Here is a 26,072-nt window from a genome sequence, read left to right as displayed (position 1 = left end):
TTTATTTCCGATTATTATTATTTTTTCAGGAAGTCTGGTTAGGTTTTCTGATTTTAACGGCGCATTTGGCAAGTGATGGGAAAGGAATGTGAGTTGGAGGAAGGATTAAGCATGGGAGACATTTAGTCCTAGTCCCTTGTTTGCCTTGTGATGGAAGATAATAAGAGGGAGTTTAAGAGGGACTGCTTCTCACTGTTTGGTTAATGTGTTTTTAAATAGGAATTGGAATAAGTTCTGATGAACGGCGAAGTTGCAATCATCTTCTACAAAAACACATAACTCTTACCCAACTACCACCCTTTCCCTGGGAAGAGACCGGTGGGAGTTCGTTCCCAAACTTCCATTCTTCATCCCACAAAAACTCCCACTCCTATGAAAAAACAAGAAGTTTTTAAGTCTCTATCCGTAAACTCTCATCCCCTCCCATGAATTACCCCAAACAACCCAACGTTAAGAGACTAGTAGAACATACTAATACAACATTTTTTATTTCTTAAATTGAAATATTGTAAAAATAGACGTTCATTTTGAAAAATCGCATATCTAGACTACTGTCATCGGTTAGAAGGACGATAAGGACCGAGTGACAAGTTTAAAAATAAAAAATGCTATATTCCATTACACTCAAAATTCAAAACACTATCAAAATTAAAAAATTCTGAACAATTTTGTGGTGTATAGGATACTATGATATAGGGTCCTATTATAAAGAAATTTGTCTTTTCTGTTTCTCATTGTACCTCAAGTGTTTGTTTGAATTAAATATTTTTGGAGAGCTAGACTATAACACCATCTATACTATACGTTTTCATGACTATTTTGATAGTATTTTGAATTTTGAGAGTATTAGAATGCTACATTTTATTTTAATTTTTTGACTTGTCACTCGTTAGAAGGGTGATAGGGTTATTTTTTAAACCTGTTGCCCCTATGTGCAATTTTCAAAACAGAGTCCTATTTTTACAATTATTTGATTTAAGAAATATAAAAATAAAAAAGGTCCAAAATTTTTAGGACTTTTTAATAATATTATTTTATTAAAAAATTACAAAAATAACAATAATAAACAAAATTGCAAAAATAGCTACATTTCGGTATGCGGAGTACTAACAAGGGACCTATCGGTACTTCATATATCGACATGTTATATGGCACTTGGCCCGGGGGCCTGTCAGCACGTGGAATGTGTAGAAAAGGCATGTTGGCATTCTATGTGCCGACATGCCCCCAGGTAGACAACGATATAGATGTCAGACTAGTTGACAGCCGATAAGCATGTAAGCACATAGAATACCGACATGCCTGTCGGTGATTGGAATACCGACAGATATGTCGGTATTACACGTGCCGATAGGTTATGTCTGTTTTTTTTGTTTTTAATAAAAATTTAGGAAATATTAATGAGGCACAACCAGAATTTAGTGTACATCCTATAGAAGAAGCCACACTCATTCGAAAATAGAAATTACAGCTACACGGAGGTTTAGGCAATGAGGCGCAGATGTTTTGTTATGAGGCTGAGCTAACGACATCTCGGAGTGGTTCATTTTTTCCTAATTTTGGTTCAATGTGATTTTGTTGATATTTATTTATTTAGTTGACCTAAATTTGTGTGAGTAATTTTTTAGTGAAGTAACGTTGGGAGGATACAAAATCTAATTTTGCGAACAATAATAGTTGTGAATCACAATTAACATAGAATCCGACATAGAGATTACGTATGCTGATAACCATAAATAGAATCCGACATAGAGGTTACATGCCTTAAGGAATGAAAATATACCAGGTTACAAGAGATACTCTTTACTGAGTGTACCTAGGATATTTACCCTTTCTCAGGGCATCGGGGCACTGTGCTTTAGCGTGTCAGGTCCTCTTCCACTTCCTTTCCCTCTCTGCTTCGTGTGCTTGAGCCACAGAGTGCTCCTTTGTGTCCGTCTTGATGCTCTCCTCCTCTTGCTGCTTCATCCATCATTCCTCCTGATGTTACTCATACTCACGGCGTTCGTAAGCTTATCTTCTCCACCGTATCTCCATGTTGACCCACTGCTTCTGGTGCTCATTTTGCTCTATATTCAACCATTATATGAAGTCACAGATAGGTGGAGGAGACTGGACAAATGAAACAAGAGCAGAAAATAGTAAGACAACATAAAATCGTATGGAAAAGTGTCATACGAGTGATCTATGTCGTTATACTAGTGGATACTTGTATGGTCCATGTCGAGGTGGGTCGTACTAGTAGTTGGCACACATGAAAAAGCGTAGGCTATAGGTGTAAGATATATCCTGAGACTCTCAAAACTTACAATGGTCACCACAGAAGCACATCGATGGTTTGACCCTCTGGGGATGAAAATTCCCTAATATTTCTTGAGTGGGTTTGGTGGAGCTGAGGAAGACATTAGGGTTGAGAGAGCTGAGGAAGGAGTGGTGTATCAATGGATGAGCACGACCTTACTGTAACGCTCTCATTGATACCGCTATGTTCCACAAGTGGTTCCTTCCACAATCGCCACTAATGGAAGTGACATGTTTCCCTTCATTACCCAATTATAAACCTCAGCGAGGTTTAGTTGTCATAATTCCAAAATGTGAATCATCAATATCCATAGTGAGTGTCCATTTCTCTAGTGGTTCGTGCCTGATCCAATCGAAGAAGCACTTAATCTTCTTTCCACCCTTCCTTTTCCTGGTCACACTCCGCGGCTCAAGTGGCAAAGGCTCAAGGCCCTCGAGCTCCTTCTCCCTCCGTACAACTGATTTCTTCAAAACTTTATCCATTTACTTACAAATAGATTATCCAACTCTTCCCATAGTGTATCAAACTTCATCCTTTGATTCTGTTTGCATAGCTTCTTAAATAGATTCATCAACCTATTGCTCCTGAATTATTTGTAGAAGTTTGCTTCAAGATGTCGTATGCACCAACAACTATACAAATCTACGACAATACATACTCCTAATTTTTTTTATAATTTTCTAACTACTCCTAAATTTCTAATTAATTCTAACTATTTAAAAAAAGAAAAAAACTTACCGGCACCGCTCTGCTCGTCGCCCGAAGCCGCACGCTGGCCACCCCACGCAACCCACCTCCCCGCGCTGCTCTCTCATCGTCGACGCTCGCCGTTTCCGCTCATCGTTGCTTGCTCTGTGTATGGTCACACGTGGGAGAGAAATCAGTGATCATGGAATATACAGAAGCCTGTCGGCACACAGAATACCGATATACCTAACATGGCACCTATCAACATTCCATGTACCGACAGCCAATTACGCTCCACGCAAAGCCTACGTGGCACCTTGTTTAGCCGAGCATACGTCTTGTCGATATTTCGTATGCCGACAAGTCCCTGGGCCCAGTGCCACATAAGATGTCAACATTTAAAGTACTGATATGTACTTTGTCGGTATTCTGTATATCGACATGTCCCTATTCTTACAATTTTTGGAATTTAGCTATTATTTTTACAATTTTCAATAAAATAATATTATTTAAAAAAACTCAGCCACTGCGGCCTAGGTGATCCACTAAGCCCAGCTTGAAATCAGGCCAGAGCGGGCCCACGAAAGACAGAAAAGGAAGCTTCGAGAAGATGCCACTCCTCCCCACCCCACTTCGTGCCCTCTTCTCCACCCCAACAGCCGCCGCCGCCGCAGGGCCGCCCCATCTCCTCGTCCACCGCCGCTCGTCGCTCGCCGGAGCTCTGCTCTTCCTCAGCCTTGGCGCTGTCGCGGGGTGTGCATTCTCTCACCGCCGCCTGACCTTCCTCCGGTGAATGTCCACTCTTCCTCTCCATATCTACCCACTCGAGTGTCTTGGTAGCTGGTGCTTTGGTCGGGTGGCTGCGCCTCCAGTTGTGGAGGGATCGGCAAGAAGGATGTGCTGGTTGTTTGGTGATAGGAATGGGCGATTTGGTTGTAGGATTCGAACTGTCGGAATGCGTTTAGTTTTCTTGATTTCTCATAGTTCTCAATTAACTATGAACGAATTAATCAGTAGGTTATTTCTACTATAGATGCTTTCTTCCTTGAATTGTTACCTAGAATCTGTGTCCGAGGGTGCTTGGTTGGTCTAAAGTTAGGAACATTGGAAAAATAACAAGAAAATATATCTGATGCTTGCACTGTAATTTTAATGAAATGTCTGTCCAAAGTGGCTGCAAAATTGTCTGTCACCATGCATAACTTTTGGGAAATGAGATACAAAGTAAGTACAATCTTGCTTTGCAGGATTTTAACTGTTCAATTTTGGCATTTCCAATTTTAACTGTTGTTATTCCTAAGGAAGTGTGTGATTAGTATAATTTGTTTATGTAGAGTAGTCGGTGATCAATCACTAATTTGAAAAGTTTGCAGGGTCAGAAGCCTCAGCTCTGTTCGAATGGAGTCTACTTCCACCACCGTGCCTTCCATTGTTGTGTATGTGACGGTTCCAAATAGGGAGGCAGGTACTTGACCTATATTCTAGCTCGTTTATATTGCTGTTACCTGCTACCTTTATCATTTATGTAATTACAAACTAGCAGCCACATGTCTTCCTGCACCAGTAGATGATTAACTGGAACTCATTTCCACGTCGCACTGTGTATTTTGAGTTGCTATCTTTTAAAAAGATTGCCACCATTGTGTTGTTCTGGTGCTCTTCATTTTGGCTGGGTCTATGATTTTGTTTTGATATGTTTGATCTTTTAAAAATGATTGTCTTCTTTTATCTGCAGGCAAGAAGCTAGCTGGAAGCATTATTAGTGAGAAGCTTGCTGCTTGTGTGAACATAGTGCCTGGTGTGAACTATATCCTATCTCTTGTTTCTTTCTTTGCAGTTATAGATGCATCAAAACTAAGTAGACTAGTTTTGTTGATTAGCCATCTTTTAGCATTCGTTGTACTGCAAGCACATCATCTTCACTCTGATTGACTTCTCTATGTCTTGAGTATAAATTCATCAGTTGAGTGTCGGTTTAGTCAAGTAACTGTATAATACTATCATCTGTGTGTCCATGAGTATGTCAGTAACAAGTGATACGACAGAAGATGTTCACCTGGATATCCATGTGAAATTTTTATTTCTAAAAGGTAATCAGAAACAGAACACGGCCAGTGTTGTGATTGCTCGAGCAACATTTGGCCATGTTAAGTGCTGTGAAACACAACTGTTTCAGCTGCATTTGCGCAATACGTGTCACATGGGTCTCGGATGAAACCAGTGTGAACTAAACTAAACTTATGTCGAAATAAAAAATACAAACCTGTGTTAAGGTACCTGAAGACCAACATGATTGGTTGTCAAGTTTATCAGTGGATTCTTTGGAGCATCTGACATTTGTTAGGACCGCTTATCTGTGGGCAATAGCTTTTGCTCGCGTGCTTTCACAAGAGTGGATGCGGGCAAAATGATATCTGCTGTATGCACATGTTGTCAGATGCATGCTTGCTTGTCTGTGCAGACTTGGGTGCAACAGTTGTCTAATTTCTCAAGTTGTGCTCTGTACTAACATGAAAATGGGATTACTATACTGAGAGATTTGCATTTGACTTTTTAATAAATGGATTTACAGGTAATCTATGTCTTGATCTTGTCTTCTACTCTTTTCTATATAGTTCCTGTCATGAATACTTGGTTGAGTTTTTGTGGGCAACAGAATATCATCTCTTTTTATTTGCTATTTTGCTAGTCTTCTAACATATAATTGTCTAAATGCTCTTTGCAGGCATTGAATCCGTTTACTGGTGGGAGGGAAAGGTATACTGATCTCTTTTACTGGCCTGGTTAATTTGATATTTAACTTTTTGCTCAGTTCAATAGTTTTGCTGAACACATTTAGATGAACTTTTTACCTGCTAACTAACTACAAACATTTAGTGATCAACAATCGATCCATTCTCAGGTGCAAAGTGATGGTGAAGAATTGCTAATCATCAAAACAAGGGAATCTCTTCTAGATGCCTTGACTGAACATGTGAAAGCCAATCATGAGTATGAGTAAGTTCCATGTTATATTTCATGCTCATGCTGTTTGTCAGTATGAACCAAGAGGTTATAAAAACAAACATGTTGCATTGCCTTCTACCGAGTTTTACAGATTGATCTTTCAATGCAGTGTTCCTGAAGTCATCGCACTGCCCATAAAAGGAGGCAACCTGAAGTACCTGGAGTGGCTCAAGAACAGCACTAGAGAAAACTGATGTCTGCCGTAGCTTGCTCTTCAATGGATCTCAACGTGCCTGGCAATAGAGTGAGTAATAAGTTCCAGAGGTTGCGCTTGTGTAGTAAGATGTGCAAGATTCGATGAATTTGTCAAATCTTCATCGCCTCCTGTGTTGAATAAATTGAGTGGCGACTATGGGAGAGAGCTTTGTACATGAAATCTTCTCATTTGTGTTTGTGGGACTCAACTTTCAGCACCATTCCATGACCTTTTAATGGTTCTACGTAACAGTCTGATTCTCACATTGTTCAAGGAAAGTTGCATCAGAATAAAACTACTTTTTCTGTCATAGGATCCTAGGGAGGATTTTGTTGTAATTGTCACCAAACTCGGGAAAGGATTATTGGAGTAGCTTTTGGTTAGCACTGGCATAGCCTCCAGCCAACTCCATGCCAGACACTGGGGCCAGGTCCGACGCAAAAGCCCTGAAATTTTTTCCTGTCGTTGTTGAAGTCTCTCATAGCCTAGTTTCACCCTAAAATGGACGGTGACGATTGGTTTGCCTAAATTCATGGTTGATTGTGTACGTGTCTTCTTTAAATTTTAAGAAAGAAAATTGGTTACGAGCTCTGGCATTCGTCAAAGTTGATGGGAACTTGAATTGCTTCCAGGACTCGAACTCGGGTGAAGAGGGAGCAGTCTCTCCGCTCCAATGATGCCCATAAGCATAGGCATAAGAAATGTTCTTGGATGAAGACGCATTTCATGGTTCGAATATGGTGGAACCAACCAATTTCCACAAGCAAGAAAACGAAGTAAAACAGTCAGGCACTAATATAACAGAACACCGTCGTCAACCAATTTTGAATTTTTGCTCAAACAGTTTATCAAGGAGCACTTAGTGAGATAAGAATTCCATGTAACATAAAACAGATTGGTTAGTTACCCTGAGCATTTGTTAGTCGGTACCGTCATCCCCTGGTGGAAAGCAACTGTGTTTGGAAGATGATCTTAACTAGTTCCAAAATGCCTCGACAATTCTGTTATGGAACCTCAAAAGACCTAGGTACAACCGTACAACTAGGTAACACAAGAACTCTTTCAGTACACACATCTGCTACAATAAAAATCATCTGATTATGCAAAAACGTGTAAGATGAAAGGGGTTGTACAATCATCGCATAGAATATCAAACCACACTGATAATATGTACAGACCAAACATTGGACTGAATTACAGAGCACATGAAAATCTAACTGAAATAACATAAATATATTATAGTCCTGAAAATGACAATCCCATCAAAGGTTTTTTCACAAAGGCATTGACACCAACATTTCACAGGAATAGCATTCTGGAGAGACAACAGGAAGCATCACATACAAGACAGACACATAATCCTCCACCTTATCTGATGCAATAAGTTGATCTCCCAAGGTACAAACGACCCTCAATCTCCTCGTGCAACTGCAGCATCTTCAGTCAGCACACTTGACATCTGAAAGATACACCCGAGACTGTATCACACTAGTCCCGACCAAGAAACCAGGCATCACCATCAGGCCAACTTTAGGCCTCTCTGCACCTTCATCTAAGATGATGTTCTTGACAACACTTTCCATGTGAATTTCTGAGAATTCACTTCCCTTTTTAACTTGAAAAACCTTGACTTTTGCATCAAAGGAATATGCAAGCCTGTGCAGCAACCATATGGACTTCGCTAACTTTAGAAATGCCTGGTAGAAAGGTGTCCTTGGATGGCCACCGCTCATGACATAGTTTCTCTGGTCCATGTTACCGAAGAAAGAACCTTCCATTTTTGGGTGCACAAGTAACAGGTATTTGCTTCTGCAGAACTTCCCAAAAATTGAATCAGGGTTTTGGCTCAGGACATCCAAAGGATCCATCGCTCGTACTGCAAGGAACTGATGGAAGAAAGCCTCATTGGAAACACTAATGTTAGAACCCTTGACAGAAAAGCTCTCTTCTTGGAACCCACTGAGCATTCTTTGGCAAATATAGGATTCAAACGCATACTTCTTGTGGACCCTCCTTGTGTAAACTACAGCAGGTTCGATTGCGTTAGCAGCAGCATCAAGATCCCAGCCTGCAGCTTTCATCATGTTGATCAACGGCTTTGAAAAGTCATGTATAGACTGGTACGAACTATCAACAGCAGACGTAAATAAGCTTGGCGTCAACTCAATGGAAAAGTAGTTCTCTTCTTCATCAGATTCGTCTGATTCCTTGTTCAGCAGGCCCCTTTGTTTCAATTTCTTCTCCAGCTTTGACTTTCGGAGCTTAGCCTCATCGATTTGCTGCTGTAGATGGGTAATCTCAGTATCTCTAGTCTGGATCTGGGACTGGAACTTCTTTACCATGACCTCATATGTTTTTAACAAGTTCTGCTGCTCTTGTATTTCAGAAAGCAAGCGTGAATCTTGAGGTGATGCAGCTACAGGCTTAGGATTTTTCTCTCTGTAAGTATGCTTGAGTTCTGAAAGCTTTGTGAGCTCCTCTATGACAAGCTTATCAGAGGCTTGGATCTTGTCTGGATCATATGGGGTATGAGCTTCCTGCAGCTGAATGTATGCAGATTTTAAAGAGGATATGTTGTTGAATATCCTTCCGATCATAGTTTCCATCGAGTCTCCGTTCTGATTCATATTTTCATCGATTGGTTGAGGATGAACTTTCTGGTTATTGCTATCATAATTTTGTGACTCCTTAGAGCCTGGGTGGATCATAACTTCCCCTCAGGATCAAAGAAGTTTGCTGTCTTCAACTGTGCAACCAATTGACATCCACCTGCAAAACCACTTTTGAACTCAGGGTCACACATTTCCATCTAGTGATTAAATTTCATAGAACATAGCTGTAAACAGATGTTCCCTGACCGTGACCAGCATATGAATGGATCAAAAGCTACTTTATAAGTAGGCACTTCAGTTCTTCACATTCTAAAACAATGAAAGAAGTGATTCAAGCAAAGTAAACATGCCACACTTTTGATTTCTCCAAAACATTTTTTCATATTTCAACAGCAGATCTTCACAGTTCACATCCAACCCAAAGAGCAAAAGAAAATAAAAAATATCAAGTGGGGTAGCTAACACTAACACAATTGTTGGTCAGAGCCTCCAAGATGCATGGCGCAAACAACAATTTACACATTCAGAGCTTATTCTTTGAAGTTACTCACCTTTTTTAATTCCTACACCAGGACCCATTTATCCCATTTAGTCTGTGGAGCTATGTAACACTACACAACAAGCAGTCCACACAGGGAACACCAATGCTATGAACCAACACGACGCATCAATTATAATCTCAACTACACCTATCATTTCCTTCCCTCTATACAGGTAGCAGACCCATATTAACAAGGCTTCTTTTAGTCGACCTAAGTTGACCCATAATGACAAGCTTCAGCGTCACACATCACAGGCGAAATGTGTTTATTGCTCCCAAAGCAAGAACCACGTGAAGCCTAATCATACCTTACTTTCATCCAAAGTCTTGTAGTCTAAAGAAGGCTCATCTGCAGGTCTAATCTAAACAATCGAAGGAAGAATACACAAAAATATATTGCTCTTAATTATACCCTTTTCCCCGTTTACCGGTCACCTACATCAAACATCTTTAGCAAACAAAGAAATACTTACAAGATGAGGGAACTCCTAAACAACGTGTTGCGACCATTTCAAGTGACACTATTGCTATCTCGATCTATCATAGGGTAGCACCAATTACCCCAACATTCTTAGAAAATGAACTGCAATTAGCACCCGGCAGTACAGAGGAAACAAATCGGCGGCAAACTGGTCGGACGGATGGGGGTATCCACTCCAGCAAGAAAGATCTGGATTTGATCGCTAAAAGCAAACAAAGGATCCTGCGGAACCAAACTTACGCTTAGAACAAATCTATCCGTGAAAGCCAGGGCTTTCTTACCAGCGAATGAAGGAGCCAATCGAAGACCGGACGGATCTCCACTCCACACCAGTCGACTCCAGGGCAGAGGAGGACGACGAGGTGGAAGGCTACAGGAGAATAGCTGCTTTGAGGTTCGCGCCGCACTTCGCGCCGGTGGAAGGACGCATGGAGACGGGCGGAGGGGAAGGGAAAGGAAGAGGCGAGGATTGATGAGCTCGGGGGCTGTGGAAGTGGGGACTGAGTGGTGGGGATGCGCGTCAGACGGTGGGAGGGGCATTTTTGGAATTCTTTCGAAATTGTTTATTTAATGGGCGCTGTTAGCGTCCATGCAACATTCGCCAAGAACATAGCAACACACCAATCAACTGCTACTGTGATTTGGGTCTAAAAAAGTTGGTAGAAATCTCAATCTCTCATCAAAAGTATGGCTTTTTGTTGGGACGGTACGACGACACTCTCTCCGGATTCATCTATATCTATTTGCCCATAAGGCCATAACCATCGGATAATAAGGTAATTTAGGAAAGAACTTAACGGACGATACTGCTCACCGATGGAGGGCGTCGCTTGCTGTGCTGGGACGGCGCTGGTTGTGACGCCATCGGCCATCCCCACTGGTGCTCACGGGCCTCGCCTCACCTTGCCTGGTTCTCGACCTCTGTGCCGCAGTGGTCCTCAGGTGTTCAAACTCTGCACTAACCAGAGATGGTTATATGGACGGTCCGGTCCGGTACAGTACGGGTTTATTGAGGCACAATCTGTTTAGGTATGATTCATTTAGGTCTATTAGCTATATCGATCGTGTCGTGTCGACCTACGTGCCATGATTCTAGCTCAGACACGACCCATTTAAGATCGGATCGTGTCATGTCGGCTCGTGGCATAGTAGGTCTGATGATTTTTTTGCCTGTTAGTCCGCGAAAAATTAAAAAAAATCACAAAAACTTGCTTTCATTCGGAATCGAAAACCCGACATTATACTTGGGAGTCAAACACACTACTATTACATCATATATCATACATGATATTAGATCTAAATAAATTATATAAAATACTACAAAAATATGAACAGTTAAACTGGCTATGCCGTACCGGCTCGTTATGCCGCGGCTCCAGCCCAGGCACAGCTCAAATCGTCGTGTCGTGCCGGCCCAGCCTATTAGCCATCGTACCGTGCCGTGCCTGTACCGTGCCAAGAGTATTGTGTCTCGAGCCGGCCCATGTTGCACGGTTTATTTAGACATCTTTAACACCAATCGTCTCGGTTGCCCACTCCTATTCAATATCTCTCGCTCACTCTTCCTACGGTTATATGGAATGAGCCATATTACCTTTTCAAATATATGTGGGCTTGTTCGATCATACAATTTTACCCACCGAGGTTTTAGTCTTCTACCTAGTTACATAATTGCTATTGTTTAGACCATTTAATCGAGGTTTTAGTCTTCTACCCAGTTACATAATTGTTATTGTTTAGAACATTTTTTATTTACTATTATAATTTTCTTTTATTCTATATATGTCATTGAAAAATCACTTATCCCGTGTATGCCATCGAGTTGCAAAACCTTACCCATTGTTAACATGAAAAGTTGTCACGCTAAACACTGAGCAACTCGTGTGTAATATCTGATGAGCGGCACCCAGAGCACCCTGGTCATGGCGCTGCATCATCGGAGTTTTGTCGTCATCCACACTCAAGAGGGACCCAGTCAGAGTGTGAATGACCGGTGGCTTATCCTTAGTTGTCGAGATCAAGAACATGAAGGAATATATATGAGAAAAGAGAAGAGGACTATAGAATATAGGTAAAAGATGAAAGATAATATAAAATGTGTTTGATCGATTGATTGATATCTTCAATTGGCCATGATCCTCTCATATATAAAGGACAGGATGTCTTAGCTATAAGTGATCATGACTCCTAATTCAAACTGAACAAGACTTACAAATATGATCCGACTATATCTATCTGATCTCTAAACTTTCTATAACTAACAGATATTTCCTATTTGACCACGTAAAACTCCCATATATCTACCCGAATACGCTTTAATGTAGTTTGGCCTTTTTGGATTCGACCAACTCTTCCATCTACCCGAAGACCAACCGCAGGAACAAATTGTGGTCGTTGATTATCTGATCTATTGATTGCGACCACTTATCGTGATCACATAGGTACTATTCACTGATCGGAAATATTGTTCACTGATCGAAGCACTATTTATCTGATCGGAGATATTGTTTATCTGATCGTGATACTATTCATCGGTACGGTGCAACGCCCCTCTAAATCTCCTGCCACGTCGCTAAGCTTGACAACGTCTTCTCGATGGGCTCTCGCCGAACCTATCCTATCGAGAGGATGACGACGGCTAAAAGTCAGAGCCGGATTCATTGGCAATGTTTGATCTCTGTAATAATCTTAGCAGCGAAAGTTTCATTGATTGGATTGTGAAGTTTCTTTTTCCCCTTCTCTTTTACATTCTCTTGCGACAGAGAACCTCCAATGCCGCCTTCGTCGCATCCATCAGCGACCTGCTACAGGAATTGGACAATGCGATCATTGCAGGTAACGAAACAATGGCTTATTTTGTCATGTGTTGCACCGGCTCGCTAGATTTAGAAGAAATTGTAAATGTTATGTTTTTCTTGGGATTATTTGAAACATTATTTTTAAAAAATATATTTGCTGATTTGATTGGGCTCTGTAAGAACTGCAGAAGCGGCACGTAGTCAGACTTGTAGAGAAGGCTGCAATGTGAGCCTGTTCGGAGAATTTTTTAATATTACCTTTTTTACAGATATTATAGAAATAATATCAAAAATAAGGAAACTCCAAAAATAATACTTATTCACCCAACGGGTTGGCGAAAACATATTTTCGTCCTACCGTATGGTGAAAATATTATTTTCGTCAAATCATATAGCGAAAATAGGTGATGTGGCGCCGACGAAAGGCATGGGGTGCACGGCTGCAGTTTCGAGGTAATTTTCGTCATACGGTTTGGCGAAAATTAGTCATCGCCAAACGTACGGTGAAAACTTTATTTTCGCCGAACGGGACGACGAAAATTCCGGCCCCCCTATATCACCCCGCCCCTACACTCACACGCTACGCTGTTTCATTTGCATTGGTGCACGCCAGCAGAGAGGAGAAGAGATAAGAGAAAAGAGGAAGAAGGGAAGAGGAAGGGAGGAGGAAGAAGGGAGGATGTAGGAGAAGGAGAAGGAGGAGGAGGAAGGAGAAGGGAAGGAGGAAGAAGAATGTTGAGATAAAGTTTTTTCTTTATAATTGTGTTTTTAATATATGTCTATTGATTTATGTGTATTTAGATTGAATTAGGGAGCAGAAAATTTTTGTAAATATTTATTTTAGGTGTACATTATTTTAGTATTAGGTTTAGAAAATAAAATATATGTGTATGCAAAAATTAAATATCAATACTCTAATTAAGATGATGTATGTAAGACTATATTATATGATTGTATTATTATGAGTTACACTAAAGTATGGTATTTATTGAATTATTTTTAACTTAGAACTAGTGGTTTGCAACAGAAAATAATAAAACAAAGAGAGGATCCAAAAAGTAATACAACACTGAAGTATTTATGTTAAAATTTTAAAATTCAATGAACATTATGTTTTTAAAAATTCACAAGACTCCTAATATCAAATGGTATTAATAAATAAGCTGTTGCGAATTAATTATATTAAATTTGTTGGTGCTAGTTATATGTTTATGTAATAATGATATCTTCGATGTAGATTTAAGATTATGGATTAGATTTTAGTAATGAAGATTATAGTACTTTTTATTGTAGGAAAAGAAATGGTGGGTCGGTATGGCCATCGCGTTAGTCAATTTTAAGGTAGTCGTAATGTATGAATGTAATTTATTTTTATTTCCAATTGATATATTTTTAGGTGATAGTTATGTCAAACTCTATAAATCTCAGAGTATTTTATGGAAATAGTCAAATATGTAATGGTCCATCAGGTGTTGATTTGCTGCAGTGTGGCGATGCTCTTGCGGACGCGATCGAGTTTGGTGCCCCTTATGACGACTACAGTTACCAACAGTACCTGCTATGATATAGTACATGGACTCGTACACTTCTCCTTCATGTCGTGGACCCCTACGTCGTTCCTCTACTAGCACTGCTGCCTTGTACCCACGACATGTGGGAGTTGCGCTACACGTTGCGGTACGTGAAATCTTCAAATCCTTACAGCTTTCAACATTCACATTACTACTATTGCTAATGATTAGTCGTGTACCGCAGTCCGATGTCGCGAGAGAGATTCACTGGAGGCGATGAATTCAGCTACGAGACTGCACATGTGGTATGGTGATGAACGATATCATTGAAGCGTTCTCCCGCTTTTCCATGAAGGCTCGACGTATTGTGGAGTGTACATCATGCCAGCAACCAGACGTTGTTGTACGCGACCCTTCGGCCGCGTCTCCCACACAACGGCCCCCACGACCTTCCTCCTCCTTTGTCCACCAGCAATATGCTAGTCCTCAGCCTCCGCCCCCGGATTAGGTAATTTTATTACTATAAGAATTTTTTATTTAGTCTGAGAATATTTTATTTCATTAAAAATTAAATATTCTGTATGTAATTTTTTATGTCAAACGCTAGAAATCTTATAATTTTCTATGCAAATGGTTAAATGCATAATAGTCTATATGGTGTTGATTTGACTAATTGTGCAGGCAGGAGGCTCTTGATGGGCTACCCCGCAGTTCCCAGGAGGCTCTAGATGAGCCGCCCCTAGTTCACAGGAGGATCTGGATGGGCCGACCCCCACTTCGCAGGAGGCTCTGGATGGGCTGGCCCCCGGTTCACATGAAGCCCTGGTTGGACCGGGCATAGCTACAATACTCCTCAGCCTCCGCATCCTGTGCATGTAGGAGGATCTGGTTTTGTCACACCTGTTTGTATTCCCATGCCAGGTATGTCATGGCTCTTTTTTCCATAATGTTTGATTTATTATGCATTCTCCGCTAATGCTCAGTTGTTTATGCACGATATAAATGCAGGTTTGATCCGCATCGATACAACCACACAGGTTTTTAGGGGTACACCGCAGTCTAGCGGGAACCCATTCTTTGACTATGTAGGTTCCTCGGAAGTGTTGGGCTCATCACAGTTGTACGGTGCACCACTGACCACTTAGACTACGTAGCAGGAGGCAAAAGGCATCTATGATCCCCAATTGCCCAGACGTGAGTGCCATGCGCCAGATTGGTACACACCTTCCACCTACGAGCATCCTCGGGAGGAGGAGGAGATCAACGTTCCAGCGTCAGCATGTAGGCGCAAGCGTGCTAGAGGCAGGGCACAAAGAAGGGGTTGGGGTAGGGGTCAGAAGTAGTCTTTGTTGCTTCTATGATTAATAATTGCCATTTATTCAGCTTTCCATTTCATTAATTCAGACTGCTAGTTTACGAAGTTGTTTAGTTACTCTCATGCTACTATCTTGTGATGCTACTACCTTATTCTTCTATCGTATTATACTATGTTAGTATGGTGGATTTTACCTTTGCATATGGTGGATTTTAACTTTTGCAGAATGAAATGACCACACCAAGCAAGTGCTACCAAAGGGAATCTCTGCCACGCATCAATACCACAACTTTTCCATCTTTCACAGGGCATCCTATGCTCCACCCCACAGCTAAGCCCGTGCACTCATTCCATGCACCAGCCCCCATCCATTATAAATAAACCCATCATCATTCATGAATAGATCACTCCTTCCTCAGCTCCCTCAACCGAAATATCTTCATCAACTCCACCAAGCTCGCCAAAGAAACATTGAGGATTTTCATCCACCAGAGGGTCAAACCACTGATGTACTTCTGTGGTGACCCTTGTAGGCTTTGCGAGTCACATGATATATCCTACACCTATGGCCTATGCTTCTTCATGTGTGCCAACTACGAGTATGGCGAGCCTCGACATGGACCATATGAATACCCACCGGTATAGCGATATAGATCACTCATGTGGGTCTTTCCATATGATTTCATGCACTCTCTTACTAATATCTCCTCTTGTTTCTTTTGTCTAGTCTCCTCCACCTATCTGCGACTTCAGGCAATGGCTCGATATGGAGCAAAATAAGGACCAGAAGCTGTGGGTGGACATGGAGATGCGGTGGACGCGAGAAGGTTACCAACGCCGAGAGTACGAGCGACATCAGGAGGAACTACGAATGAAGCAGCAGGAGGAGGAGTGCATTAGGAACACCGCGCGGCTCAAGCAAGCGAAGCAGAGAGGGAAAGAAAGCGAGAGAGGGTCTGTCGCACTAAGACGGTGGGGCCCGATGCCCAAAGAAAGGTCAAATATCCTACGTGCACTCAGTAGAGAGCATCTATTGTATATCAGCCTATTTCCATTCTCTAAGGCATGTTTGATATAGCAGCGGCACGCTGTTAGGTTACTTTTTAGGCGTACCGTATATGCCAATGTTTGTTGTCAGCACCTATTTATGTTTAGGGTCTATTCGTGTCACGACAAAAATCCCATAACACATGTAATGTTCATCACCTTATGTAACCTCTTTACCGGGTTATACTTGTAGCCTACCATGTAATATCTATTAGCTACCTCCTATTGTCGGATAAGCGATTCGACGATTTATTTTACATTTTTCTATCCCGTTTTAGAAATAAGTTCAATCACAAAATAAAAAAGTGATACAATATTTTGTCCACAGAAGAAAAATTTTGTGCACAGAAGAAAATTTTTGTGCCATTCCAACGCAGGAGACAGGGTTCACGGGCCCACACAGGAGGTACAATCCATGTTGCAGGATTTTTCGTTCAACGGTTTGGCGAAATTTATTTTTCGCCATACGGTTTGGTGAAAATTACCTCGATATCTCAGCTGTGCACCCCTAACCTGCTGCCGGTGCCACGTCACCTATTTTTGCCGTACGGTATGGCGAAAATAATGTTTTCACCGTACGGTATGGCGAAAACTTGTTTTCGCCAAACCGTTGGGCGAACAGGTATTATTTTTGGAATTTCCTCATTTTTGATATTATTTCTGTAATATCTGTAAAAATATAATATTAAAAAAATCTGTGTTCAGAAGTTGTATAGGGTTTTGGATGATGTTAATGCGTCGGTTATCGTGTCATGATTTGTTTAAAAGCTGTGTTCGGTTTTTTTATGATATCCCGGTCATCATGAGATGAACACATCCATTCCAAAACTAGATTCTACACGTGTGTACATCTTAATTTCGTAATTTAAGTATATCCTATCTCTACTATTCAAAAAATCTCTAATGAGTCATGCGCTCACCCTAAATCTCATAAGTCCTGCGCCCTTCTAAATCCCATGAATCCCACGCTCATCCTCAATGCCACGTCATTGCACCATCAGGCGACTCATATATCCCACGTCAATTTTCTTTCACTCCCCCTCTGCTCCGCGTTCTAGGTTTGCTGATCGTTCAGCGTTCCTGTCAGGACCTCGACCTCAAGTTTCCTGTGCCTCATGCATCAGTCCCTAGATCAAGTAGCTGATACGTACAAAATCCAACATAATGATATCAAATATATACCTCGAATAAAACAAGTAAAATAATTACCGAAACGGCTCAGAAGATGGTCTGATGGACAAAGGTCCATGATAGACTAGCCAGGCAGAAGAGCCTACAGCACAGTGGAGCGAAACGATGGCGCAACCCAATGCCTCTTCTCTTTAACTTCATCTGGGTTGAGTTTGATATCCATCTCAACAATCTGAAAGCAACAATATTGGGTATGAAAGGCACTCAATAGGTCCTATACTACTTCAAGGAGTTGATAGATGCATAATAGATATTTCAAGGATAAAGTTTACGGCATAGTTTTTAGCGTAAAACAGGTTTTATGCAAGTATCTAGTTATATTATCCATTGTTAACCTTTTGAAATAAATATAACAAAGCTTTTGAAAAAAAAATTAAAAGTAACAAATGCAGGCATCTTCCGTTGGTACTGAGTGTCACCTCAAGCCCCTATGTATGAGAAGGTAACCTGGTAACAAAGCTGTCAAAACATTTTTAAAACCAGAAACAGGGTAACAAGTTATATCTAGGGGTTTTCGGTCCTTGGAGGGGCTACACATCACTTTGCAGTCTCTATTATCACATCTGTGTACCTCTAGTACCACACAACTTCTGACGGATTGAGTCAGGAACCTCATCACATGGACATCTAGTCCACACACTCACTCATCAAGACACACACACCCTGAGTCTATTCAAGCGTTACCATACCTTCGCATGTCCATGACTATGGACTCGGCTATTCAAATAGATTTACACTCTGTAGAGGTTGTACAGTTTTACCCACATGATATGCTCAACCTCCAGCCGTAGCCAGCGGAGGAGCGAATCATACCGAGACCCTTCAAACACTTATCCTGCCGTGCTTTTCCACGAGACACGCCAAGTACTAGAGCTACATGTTCCGAAGACCAGCTTCCCTTTTAAGCCTAGGCCAGCTCCTGAAACCTCTAAACAACGAGAAAAATAGACTCTTGGCTGCTCACTGCTCTCAGCCTCCTGGTATGATTCACTCAGTCTGGTGAAGGAAAAGTCAAGTCCTACCCATACATGACGTATGGTTGCATGGGGGTGGCTAAGCATGATGACAAGACTCGATCCTTAAGCGGTCAGGGTAGATATCTTCTGGCACTGAGCACCACAGAGGTGACTCAAGCCTCTAGAAGTATCCTCATCCAGAGTACTACTCTATTTGCCCCCGCCAAACAGTTTTCACCTATTTTTACACATTACCCACCATATCCCACACGACATCAAGGGTTTCACAACCATCACGGAATTCACAACCATCAAGGATTCATAGTATATGAGCTATCATTGATAACAATAAATCTTATCTCAGAGGAGAGGTGTTTTAAAAGTGACATATCCGAGGAGATGTTTCAATCCTAAGCATGCTAGATATCTGGGCGTTGTCCGACGTTAATATAGATAAAGACAGGTAATCCTAGGGTGATATGTATTCTGGATGATAATATTCAAGACATGGCATGTGTTTGATAGGATTAACTATTGCAAGTAGTTTGTAAAAGGCACAATACATAACACATGCGATAATAAGTCCAATTTTAGCTGATCATGAATATTATTTGAAAACCATAGGTTCAATATGATCAAGAAAATAGGACTTGCCTTGACGAATTTTAATTCACAATTGGTCTTATCGTTCAAGTTTCCCGGGTCATCATCGGGCCTCGCCTTCAATTCCTTCTTTGTGTTCTTGCTTAGATCCTTGACTTTGAGCCTACGCAGAATAACGACGAAAAGTGCACAGTGACTAAGAAAATGAATACCAGAATAAAACCAAAGAAACACCAAAGCGAAGAAGAACGACCGAGAAAAACGATGGAAGCTAACCCTAACGAGAAGACGATCGGTAACACTTAGCTAAGCGAAACTCTAAGCGAAACTGATACACGAGACTAGCGAGGTGTCACACCCGGTTTTAACGGCCAAAACCAAGTGCGGCTTATGTGTGCCCAGGAAGTTTAACACACATAAGGACATCATAGGTGAAGTAACAAAAGCAATACTTTATTTATTTAAACGTTCACCTCTTACAATAAAAGACTTTACCTAAACAAAACTCAAAATTTAACCTAAACGACATCATCTAAACGACGGCAGCGGAAAGAAAGCATTGGCGACCAAGACTCCACAGGCATCGACTGGAAGATACGCTCCTTAGAACACCAGGTCGTCGTCTTGGAAATCCTCAAAGTCTTCCACTGAGCAGCATATGTTTTTGGTAGGAGAAAGCAAGGGTGAGCACATAATGTACTCAGCAAGTGTGAGAAAATAATGACATGCAGGCTTATATCAAGAATAGGCTAACACAAGGTATTATTTGCGTAAATGCGAGTAATGAAAAATAACACATTTGGACTCAAAAGCATTAGACATATATTAAACGAATGTAACCCGACAATCCATCAACTAGCATACAAGGCTCCCCACCCTGCATATCACATCCGTCTTGTGCTCCCCGCACTAAGACCAAGACCACAACATCTAGTACTCCCTGTACCAGAGTCAATACCCAACCACCATCTAATCATGTGAGGATCCAAGTCTCTCATATCCGTGAGCACGGTTGTTATAACAGTTTTACACTCTGCAGAGGTTGTCCAACTTTACCCACGAGTCAGTGAATTCCATGTTGCCGTGTTTGCAAGACACTTAACACACGCCAGTGGTGTGTCGCCAAGAATCATTGTATGACACTTTCCACTAACCAGAGACTAATCCAGTGCATGTCTGCCCACTAGGTTTCACCGCCAGGCTTTACGCAAGCAACAGCTCCTACCCAGAAGCCCCCTTTTGTGCTGACCCAACGCACACTGGACAGACTCTAATCAGTATGTCACACTTTACCCATATCAGCCTCGTGGTTGGTACGTTACTTCTTGGGTTGTCGCTCCACGAACCGGTCCTTACTTAGGTTACTTGAGCAAACACTAAACCAACGTCATAACCATGACAACCATCAAAATCACTTTGCTCAAGGCCTAAGGTTCCATGTTGCTAAAACATTATCATATTAATCATCATTACTGTATATGTTCATTAGTCAAAATTATGACACTTCCTAGTATCCCAAAAGCATGGCTAAGCAATTTACTCATAAAAGACTCCTAACCATAAACCATCTAGGTTCCAAGGGATGATAAGAGAATATCTAGGGAAAACCCTAACATAGGTGATTACCCATCATAATCACAGACATTGCATGCAGTTTTGTAAAACAAAACATTTAAAAACATAGGTTCAATATGATCAAGGACACTTGCCTTCTCCTTGCTGCTGCTCAGTGTATTCTTGCTCCTGGTCTTGATGTTCTTCAAATTGATCCGGGACGTCGTCGGCTAATCGCACAATTACCGGCAAACAAGCAAACAAGATACACTAAGAACAAAGCATAAAACAAAAGAACAACGAGATAAAAACTTGCTAACAAGAAAGAGCACTGAAAAACGAATCCATCGACACAAGAATCGCTTAAATCGGAGTTACGATGGAAAAGTTAGGGCTAAGACAAGTCTAGAGTTAAATCTGGAAAAAGAAAAAGGACTTAAATTGAATTATCATAAAGTCCAGGGACCTTTTTGTAAAAATAGAGGGACCAAAATGTAAATATGAAAAAGTATAAGGACCTAACTGTAAAAAGACAGGGCTCTTTTTGTTATTTCAGAAAAGTTCAGGGGCTAAAATGCAAATTTACCAATTAAAGGAATTAACAGATTTATTTTTATACAGAAAAAGGTTTGAATTACTGACTGGGTAGCTCAGGCTGACGTGGCATGGTGATAAGGGTGACACATCAGCAGAAAGGCTGAGGTGGCGGCTGAGGTGGATGGGTGACATGGCATGACCGCTGACTGTGTTAAGTGACCACACGTGGCGGCTACTGATTGGTTGACCGAAGGGGTACGATTAGATCTAATCTGGGCCGATGAGGTTAGATCCAACGGTTGAGCTCAAAGGGGATGGTCGGCGGAGAGGTTCTCGACGGAGCCGAGCTCGGGCACGGCGGCGACTCACCGGAGACAAGCGCAAACCTCGTCGCCGGCCTCGGATCACGACGATAAGCGGCGGAAAAGCATCAGGAGGGAACGACGATCTCGTTTTGGGGCTTACCGAAGGCTGCGCGGCACGGGAAGGGGGTCGGCGACGGAAGGGGGCGGCGGCGGCTTCGGGAACTCGTCGGAGAAGGCTCTCCGGTGGCGTAGAGATCAAATCGACGATGGGACAAGCTTCTGTGGTGGCAGGCACTCGCGATGGTGGGCTCGGGATGCTCTGTGTTGCTCTGGAACGGCGTGGCGGCGAGCTCGGCAGAAGCGGCGGCGAGGGCGGCGCAGCGACCTCTGAACTCGGTGTCTAAGGCTCGGGTTTTGGCGAATTCCGGTTGAGATGTGTTCGGGGAGGGAGGCTCTACTTATATAGGAGGCTCGGGGTGTCCAGGGCGACGGCGCAACGCGTTTGACTCGGACACAGCGGCGGAGGACCAAATCCGAGCTCGGTTTCCCCGTTTAAACGCGGAGTCCTTAGGGATATGGTAGGTTAGAGATAGAGGGGATCCCAGGGGTTTGATTTGGCATCTCTACAAAAGCTTTCGGTTTTGGTTTGGCCTCGGATTCGAACGGAAATCGGCGGCTGGCGCGTTCCCGTCTCTGCGTCGGAATCCGACTGAGGAGGAAGAAAGGTCTGACGAGTGGGACCCGTCTGTCGACGACTCGGTGCGGGCGGCTTGGCGCGTGGGCTGGCGCGCGCGCGACTGGGCCGAGGCTGGCTTGAGGCCCAGGTGGGAGGGGAAAGCCGGGGCGGCTGGGCCGAGGCCGAGGAGTTGGGCCGAAAAGGAGAAAGGCAGCCCGAAAGAAGTTTTATTCTTTATTTTTCCTATGAATTCAAATCCAATTCCAAATTCAAAAATCCAGACAAAACCTCTTCAAATAAGTTCATCAAGAATTCAAATAAAATACTATTTGCCTAATTCAGCATGAATGCACAATATTCACTTATATCCTATGTCATTTTCCTTTTCTTTCCTATAAAATAGGGTTTTCTCTCTTTAAGAATAAAATAATTAAATTCATTTGAACCTTAATAACCATTAAGAACAAAATTTGGAATTAGAGAAAAATTAGGGTGTTACACGAGGTTATCTTGTGAAGCTAGGTCAAGTTGTTAACCTAGTTCTTTTATTACTTTAGAGAAAAGCCTAACAAGTTATTAAGGACTAGGTGAGCGTTTATAAGCTTAACTGCCGGAAGACGACAGTTAGGGTTTCTACGTGTAGGTGAGTGCACGTGTACAGACTTAAACATATGTATGATACTTGTGTCTATATGTATGTGAGCATGTATACATATATACATAAGTATAATCATAGGTGTTTAAACAATATATGTTCTTAAGTGTTATACTAATATTCTAATCAATAGCACTAATCCCTAGCTATCTAGTAATTAATCTTAATTACCTAGCGTTACTTAATCGCCACTCTAATTAAGCTATAAACTATAGCTATGGTAAAAACATACATGTAATTAATTAACTTAGGGTAAACATTGCATTCATCTAATTAATTAATTATTAAAAAGGTAATTAATAGTTAATTACCAAAGTTAGTTATTCTATTATATTCTAATAACATGTATTTATTTATCTAGCCGCTACACTGGTTAATTTATTACCTTAATTAAGCTAAGATTAATTTACAACCTATAGCATGAAATGACAATCTATTTATAAACATTTATTAAAAGCAAACTCTTTAGTTTATTCTAAAAACTATTTTTTAATTAACATAGGGATTCAACTTATAGTTAAGTTAGATTAACATAAGCAACTAATCTACGGTTATAACCTAAACATGGTTATTAAATTATCTAACTCAAATTTAATTAATAAAAGACGAAGCTATCTCTGTTTAAATGCCGTGACACAAAAATAAATACCGTACGAGAAAATTAAATGAACTCTAAAAATTACAAGATTTGGCGGAGAGTTAGATTATAATTGTAGAGGAATATCGGCGAGAGAATCGCCAAAATCAAAGTTAAAACGGTGGAATTATTGACGACGGAAGATTTGCCAGAAAGGAATTTCTAAAAATTGGAAAAGGCTACTATTTTGCTTAATCGGTCCACGAGTTTGTGAACCAAAGGAGTTTGTGGGGGAGTCTACGGTGCACCGGTTTCGTGGACCGGAGGAACACTGTGTGGAGGACATGGCTCATGGGCCGATGGACCGAATGGGGCTCAAGGGATGGTCGGTGTGAGAGAGGGGTAACTAGAGGATAAGACCGGCTGAGTCTTTTGGATAGAGAGAGAGAGAGAGGGAAGGAGCTGAGGGAGGGATGGCCGGGGAGAAGGAGATGGCCGACTGGGGGTGATGACCAGTGGAGCGAGAGGCCAGACAGCGGGAGGAGATGGCCAGAGGGAGAGACGACCAGCGGCGGCGGTCTCTTCAGCCGAGCGCGGTGGCTGGGGAAGCCAGCAGAGAGGGAGGCGGCGCCGGGAGCTGAGGGTTCACCGGAGAAGGACAGAGGCTCTCAGCGGTGAGGTCAGCCGGAGAAGTGGTGGTGGCCGGCTAGGGAAAAATGAGGCAGCCGACAGAGGGGCGACTGGCGGAGAGAGCTTGAGGAGAGGAGGCTCACCGGTAGGGGCGTCTTTGCACGCACCTATGGAGAGGCGATGATGGCCACGACAGAGCTCAGCATCGGTGGGATGGCGTGGCGATGGCGCGAAGGAAGGGCTGGGACGGTTGTGCGTGGCCGAGCGGTGCCGCGGAGCTTGCCGGTGGTGTGACACATGTGTGTGGCAGCGCAAGCGCACAGCACGACGCAACATGGTCTTGGCCGGTGCGGTTGATGCGTGGTGCAGGAGCCCACAATGGTGGAAGGGAGGGTGAGGGGTGGCATGGCCAGGGGTGCGGCACGCACGATGGCTATGCGGGACGGCGGCCGAGCAGAGGCAGGAGGGAAGAAAGGGGAGGAGGTGCTCACCGTGAGGACAAACGGTGATGGTGCGGAGTTGCTACGTGATGGCGCGGGCCGAGTTGCGGCGACGACTCCACGGGGATGGCAGCACAGCGACAACACACATGGAGGTGGCATGCACGGTGGTGGCGGCGCGCGCGGGATGGCAAGGCTGCAAGCGGCGGCCTGTCACCATGGCGGAGCTCAGCTGAGTGGCTTGGCGATGCGGAGGATGGCGCCCGGGCCAACTACGCGGCGATCGAAGGCTAGCGACGCGCGTGCCATCGGCGGCGTGGCTCTCGCGGCTGCTAACGGCGCGGCCGGTACTGCTTGTTTGTGAGGCGCTAGTGCCATGTGTGCTTGTGTGTATGCTTGTATGTGTGTGGAGGATGGAGTCTTGCAGATGAAGGAAGAGAGGAGGAAGCAAGGTTGGCTTTTTCTTGCTCGGTGAGGAAGATTAGAGAGGGGGATGGTGTTGGCTGGTGTGAATGCGGCTAGCGAGAGAGGAAGGAGAGCAGGGCATGACGAGGAGTGGCCAGCTGGTTTGGTCGGTGCGATGCAGAGAGATGACCAGAGAGAGATGAGAGAGAGGAGCAGTTGGATTTTTGCTCTGTGACTGTGAGAGATAAGAGAGAGAACATCTTGATGATGAATTCAAACAATGTATTTGAATCTCTAAACATGTAATGATTCAAAGGAATGATTTGAATTGAAATGGCTTCGGATAAACCAAATTGGATTGCATGGTGTTCTAATTGGAATGTGTGACAATTCGAATAAAGGTATTCGAATTTGAACTAGATTGTATGATGATTCAATTGAATTGGATTGGATTGAAATTGCGAAGCAATTGAATTTGATAGAACTAGATACATGTCGGACCATTTGAATTTGCATTCGAATACGAAATTGACTATGATTTGATCAAATCTGGACTTGAGATATTTGGGATTAAATTCAAATAGGTTTATTTGAATTAGGATTTGGATTTGATTTGTGGTTGATTCAAAAAGAATATATGAAAGTTGGATTGAAATGAATTTGGCATTAATTCAAATATGGGTATTTGAATTAGGAAAAAGATTTAGACTTGAAGCTTCGGGATTTGAGAGATGTTTGAATTCAGGAGAATTGAATTCAATTTGTATTTGAGCTGAAAAGAATAAAAATTGAGATTCAAATTTGAGAGACATTCAAATTCGAGTTGATCAAAGTTACTTGGGGATAATTTAATGGAATAATTGAATTATAGATTTTAGCTAGATTGGAAGATCGATTTCTCAGATTGGTTTGGATTAAGAAATTGCCAAAAGGAACTAGAACAGATTCGAATTGAGAAGTAATCACTTCGAATCGCCACACAAAGAACCACGAAAGAAAACAAACCAAAAATGCATATGCTCAATTTATTGCAGGGATTAATTCAGA

At 42.2% G+C, this 26,072-nt stretch overlaps 2 protein-coding genes across 5 annotated transcripts; one reads left to right on the top strand and one right to left on the bottom strand.

Annotated features, from left to right (window-relative positions):
• Positions 1-3,562: 3,562 nt before the first annotated feature.
• Positions 3,563-6,501, top strand: LOC133904104 (protein CutA 1, chloroplastic-like). The gene is made up of 6 exons (XM_062345591.1): positions 3,563-3,778; positions 4,363-4,454; positions 4,725-4,787; positions 5,715-5,746; positions 5,892-5,986; positions 6,105-6,501. The coding sequence occupies exons 1-6, from the start codon at positions 3,600-3,602 to the stop codon at positions 6,187-6,189; spliced, it is 546 nt and encodes a 181-aa protein (XP_062201575.1). The 5' UTR covers positions 3,563-3,599; the 3' UTR covers positions 6,190-6,501.
• Positions 6,502-7,405: 904 nt separating this feature from the next.
• LOC133903909 (protein GRAVITROPIC IN THE LIGHT 1-like) lies at positions 7,406-25,246 on the bottom strand. 4 transcript variants are annotated; one of them, XM_062345392.1, is made up of 3 exons: positions 24,672-25,246; positions 19,298-19,409; positions 7,406-8,960 (listed from the first exon to the last, which is right to left on the bottom strand). In XM_062345392.1, exon 3 carries the CDS (start codon positions 8,897-8,899, stop codon positions 7,631-7,633), a length of 1,269 nt encoding a protein of 422 aa, XP_062201376.1. In that variant the 5' UTR covers positions 8,900-8,960; positions 19,298-19,409; positions 24,672-25,246; the 3' UTR covers positions 7,406-7,630. The 4 variants fall into 4 exon arrangements, with proteins under 4 accessions (XP_062201376.1, XP_062201378.1, XP_062201377.1 ...); XM_062345394.1 differs by lacking the exons at positions 19,298-19,409; positions 24,672-25,246 and adding an exon at positions 17,706-17,859; XM_062345393.1 differs by lacking the exons at positions 19,298-19,409; positions 24,672-25,246 and adding an exon at positions 10,640-10,778.
• Between the last annotated feature and the right edge of the window lie 826 nt (positions 25,247-26,072).

Source organism: Phragmites australis, chromosome 21 (genome assembly GCF_958298935.1).
Source record: "Phragmites australis chromosome 21, lpPhrAust1.1, whole genome shotgun sequence".
NCBI classification, from domain to species: Eukaryota; Viridiplantae; Streptophyta; class Magnoliopsida; order Poales; family Poaceae; genus Phragmites; species Phragmites australis.
Note: the sequence above shows the minus strand (reverse complement) of the source record. Positions and strands in the feature narration are given on the sequence as shown.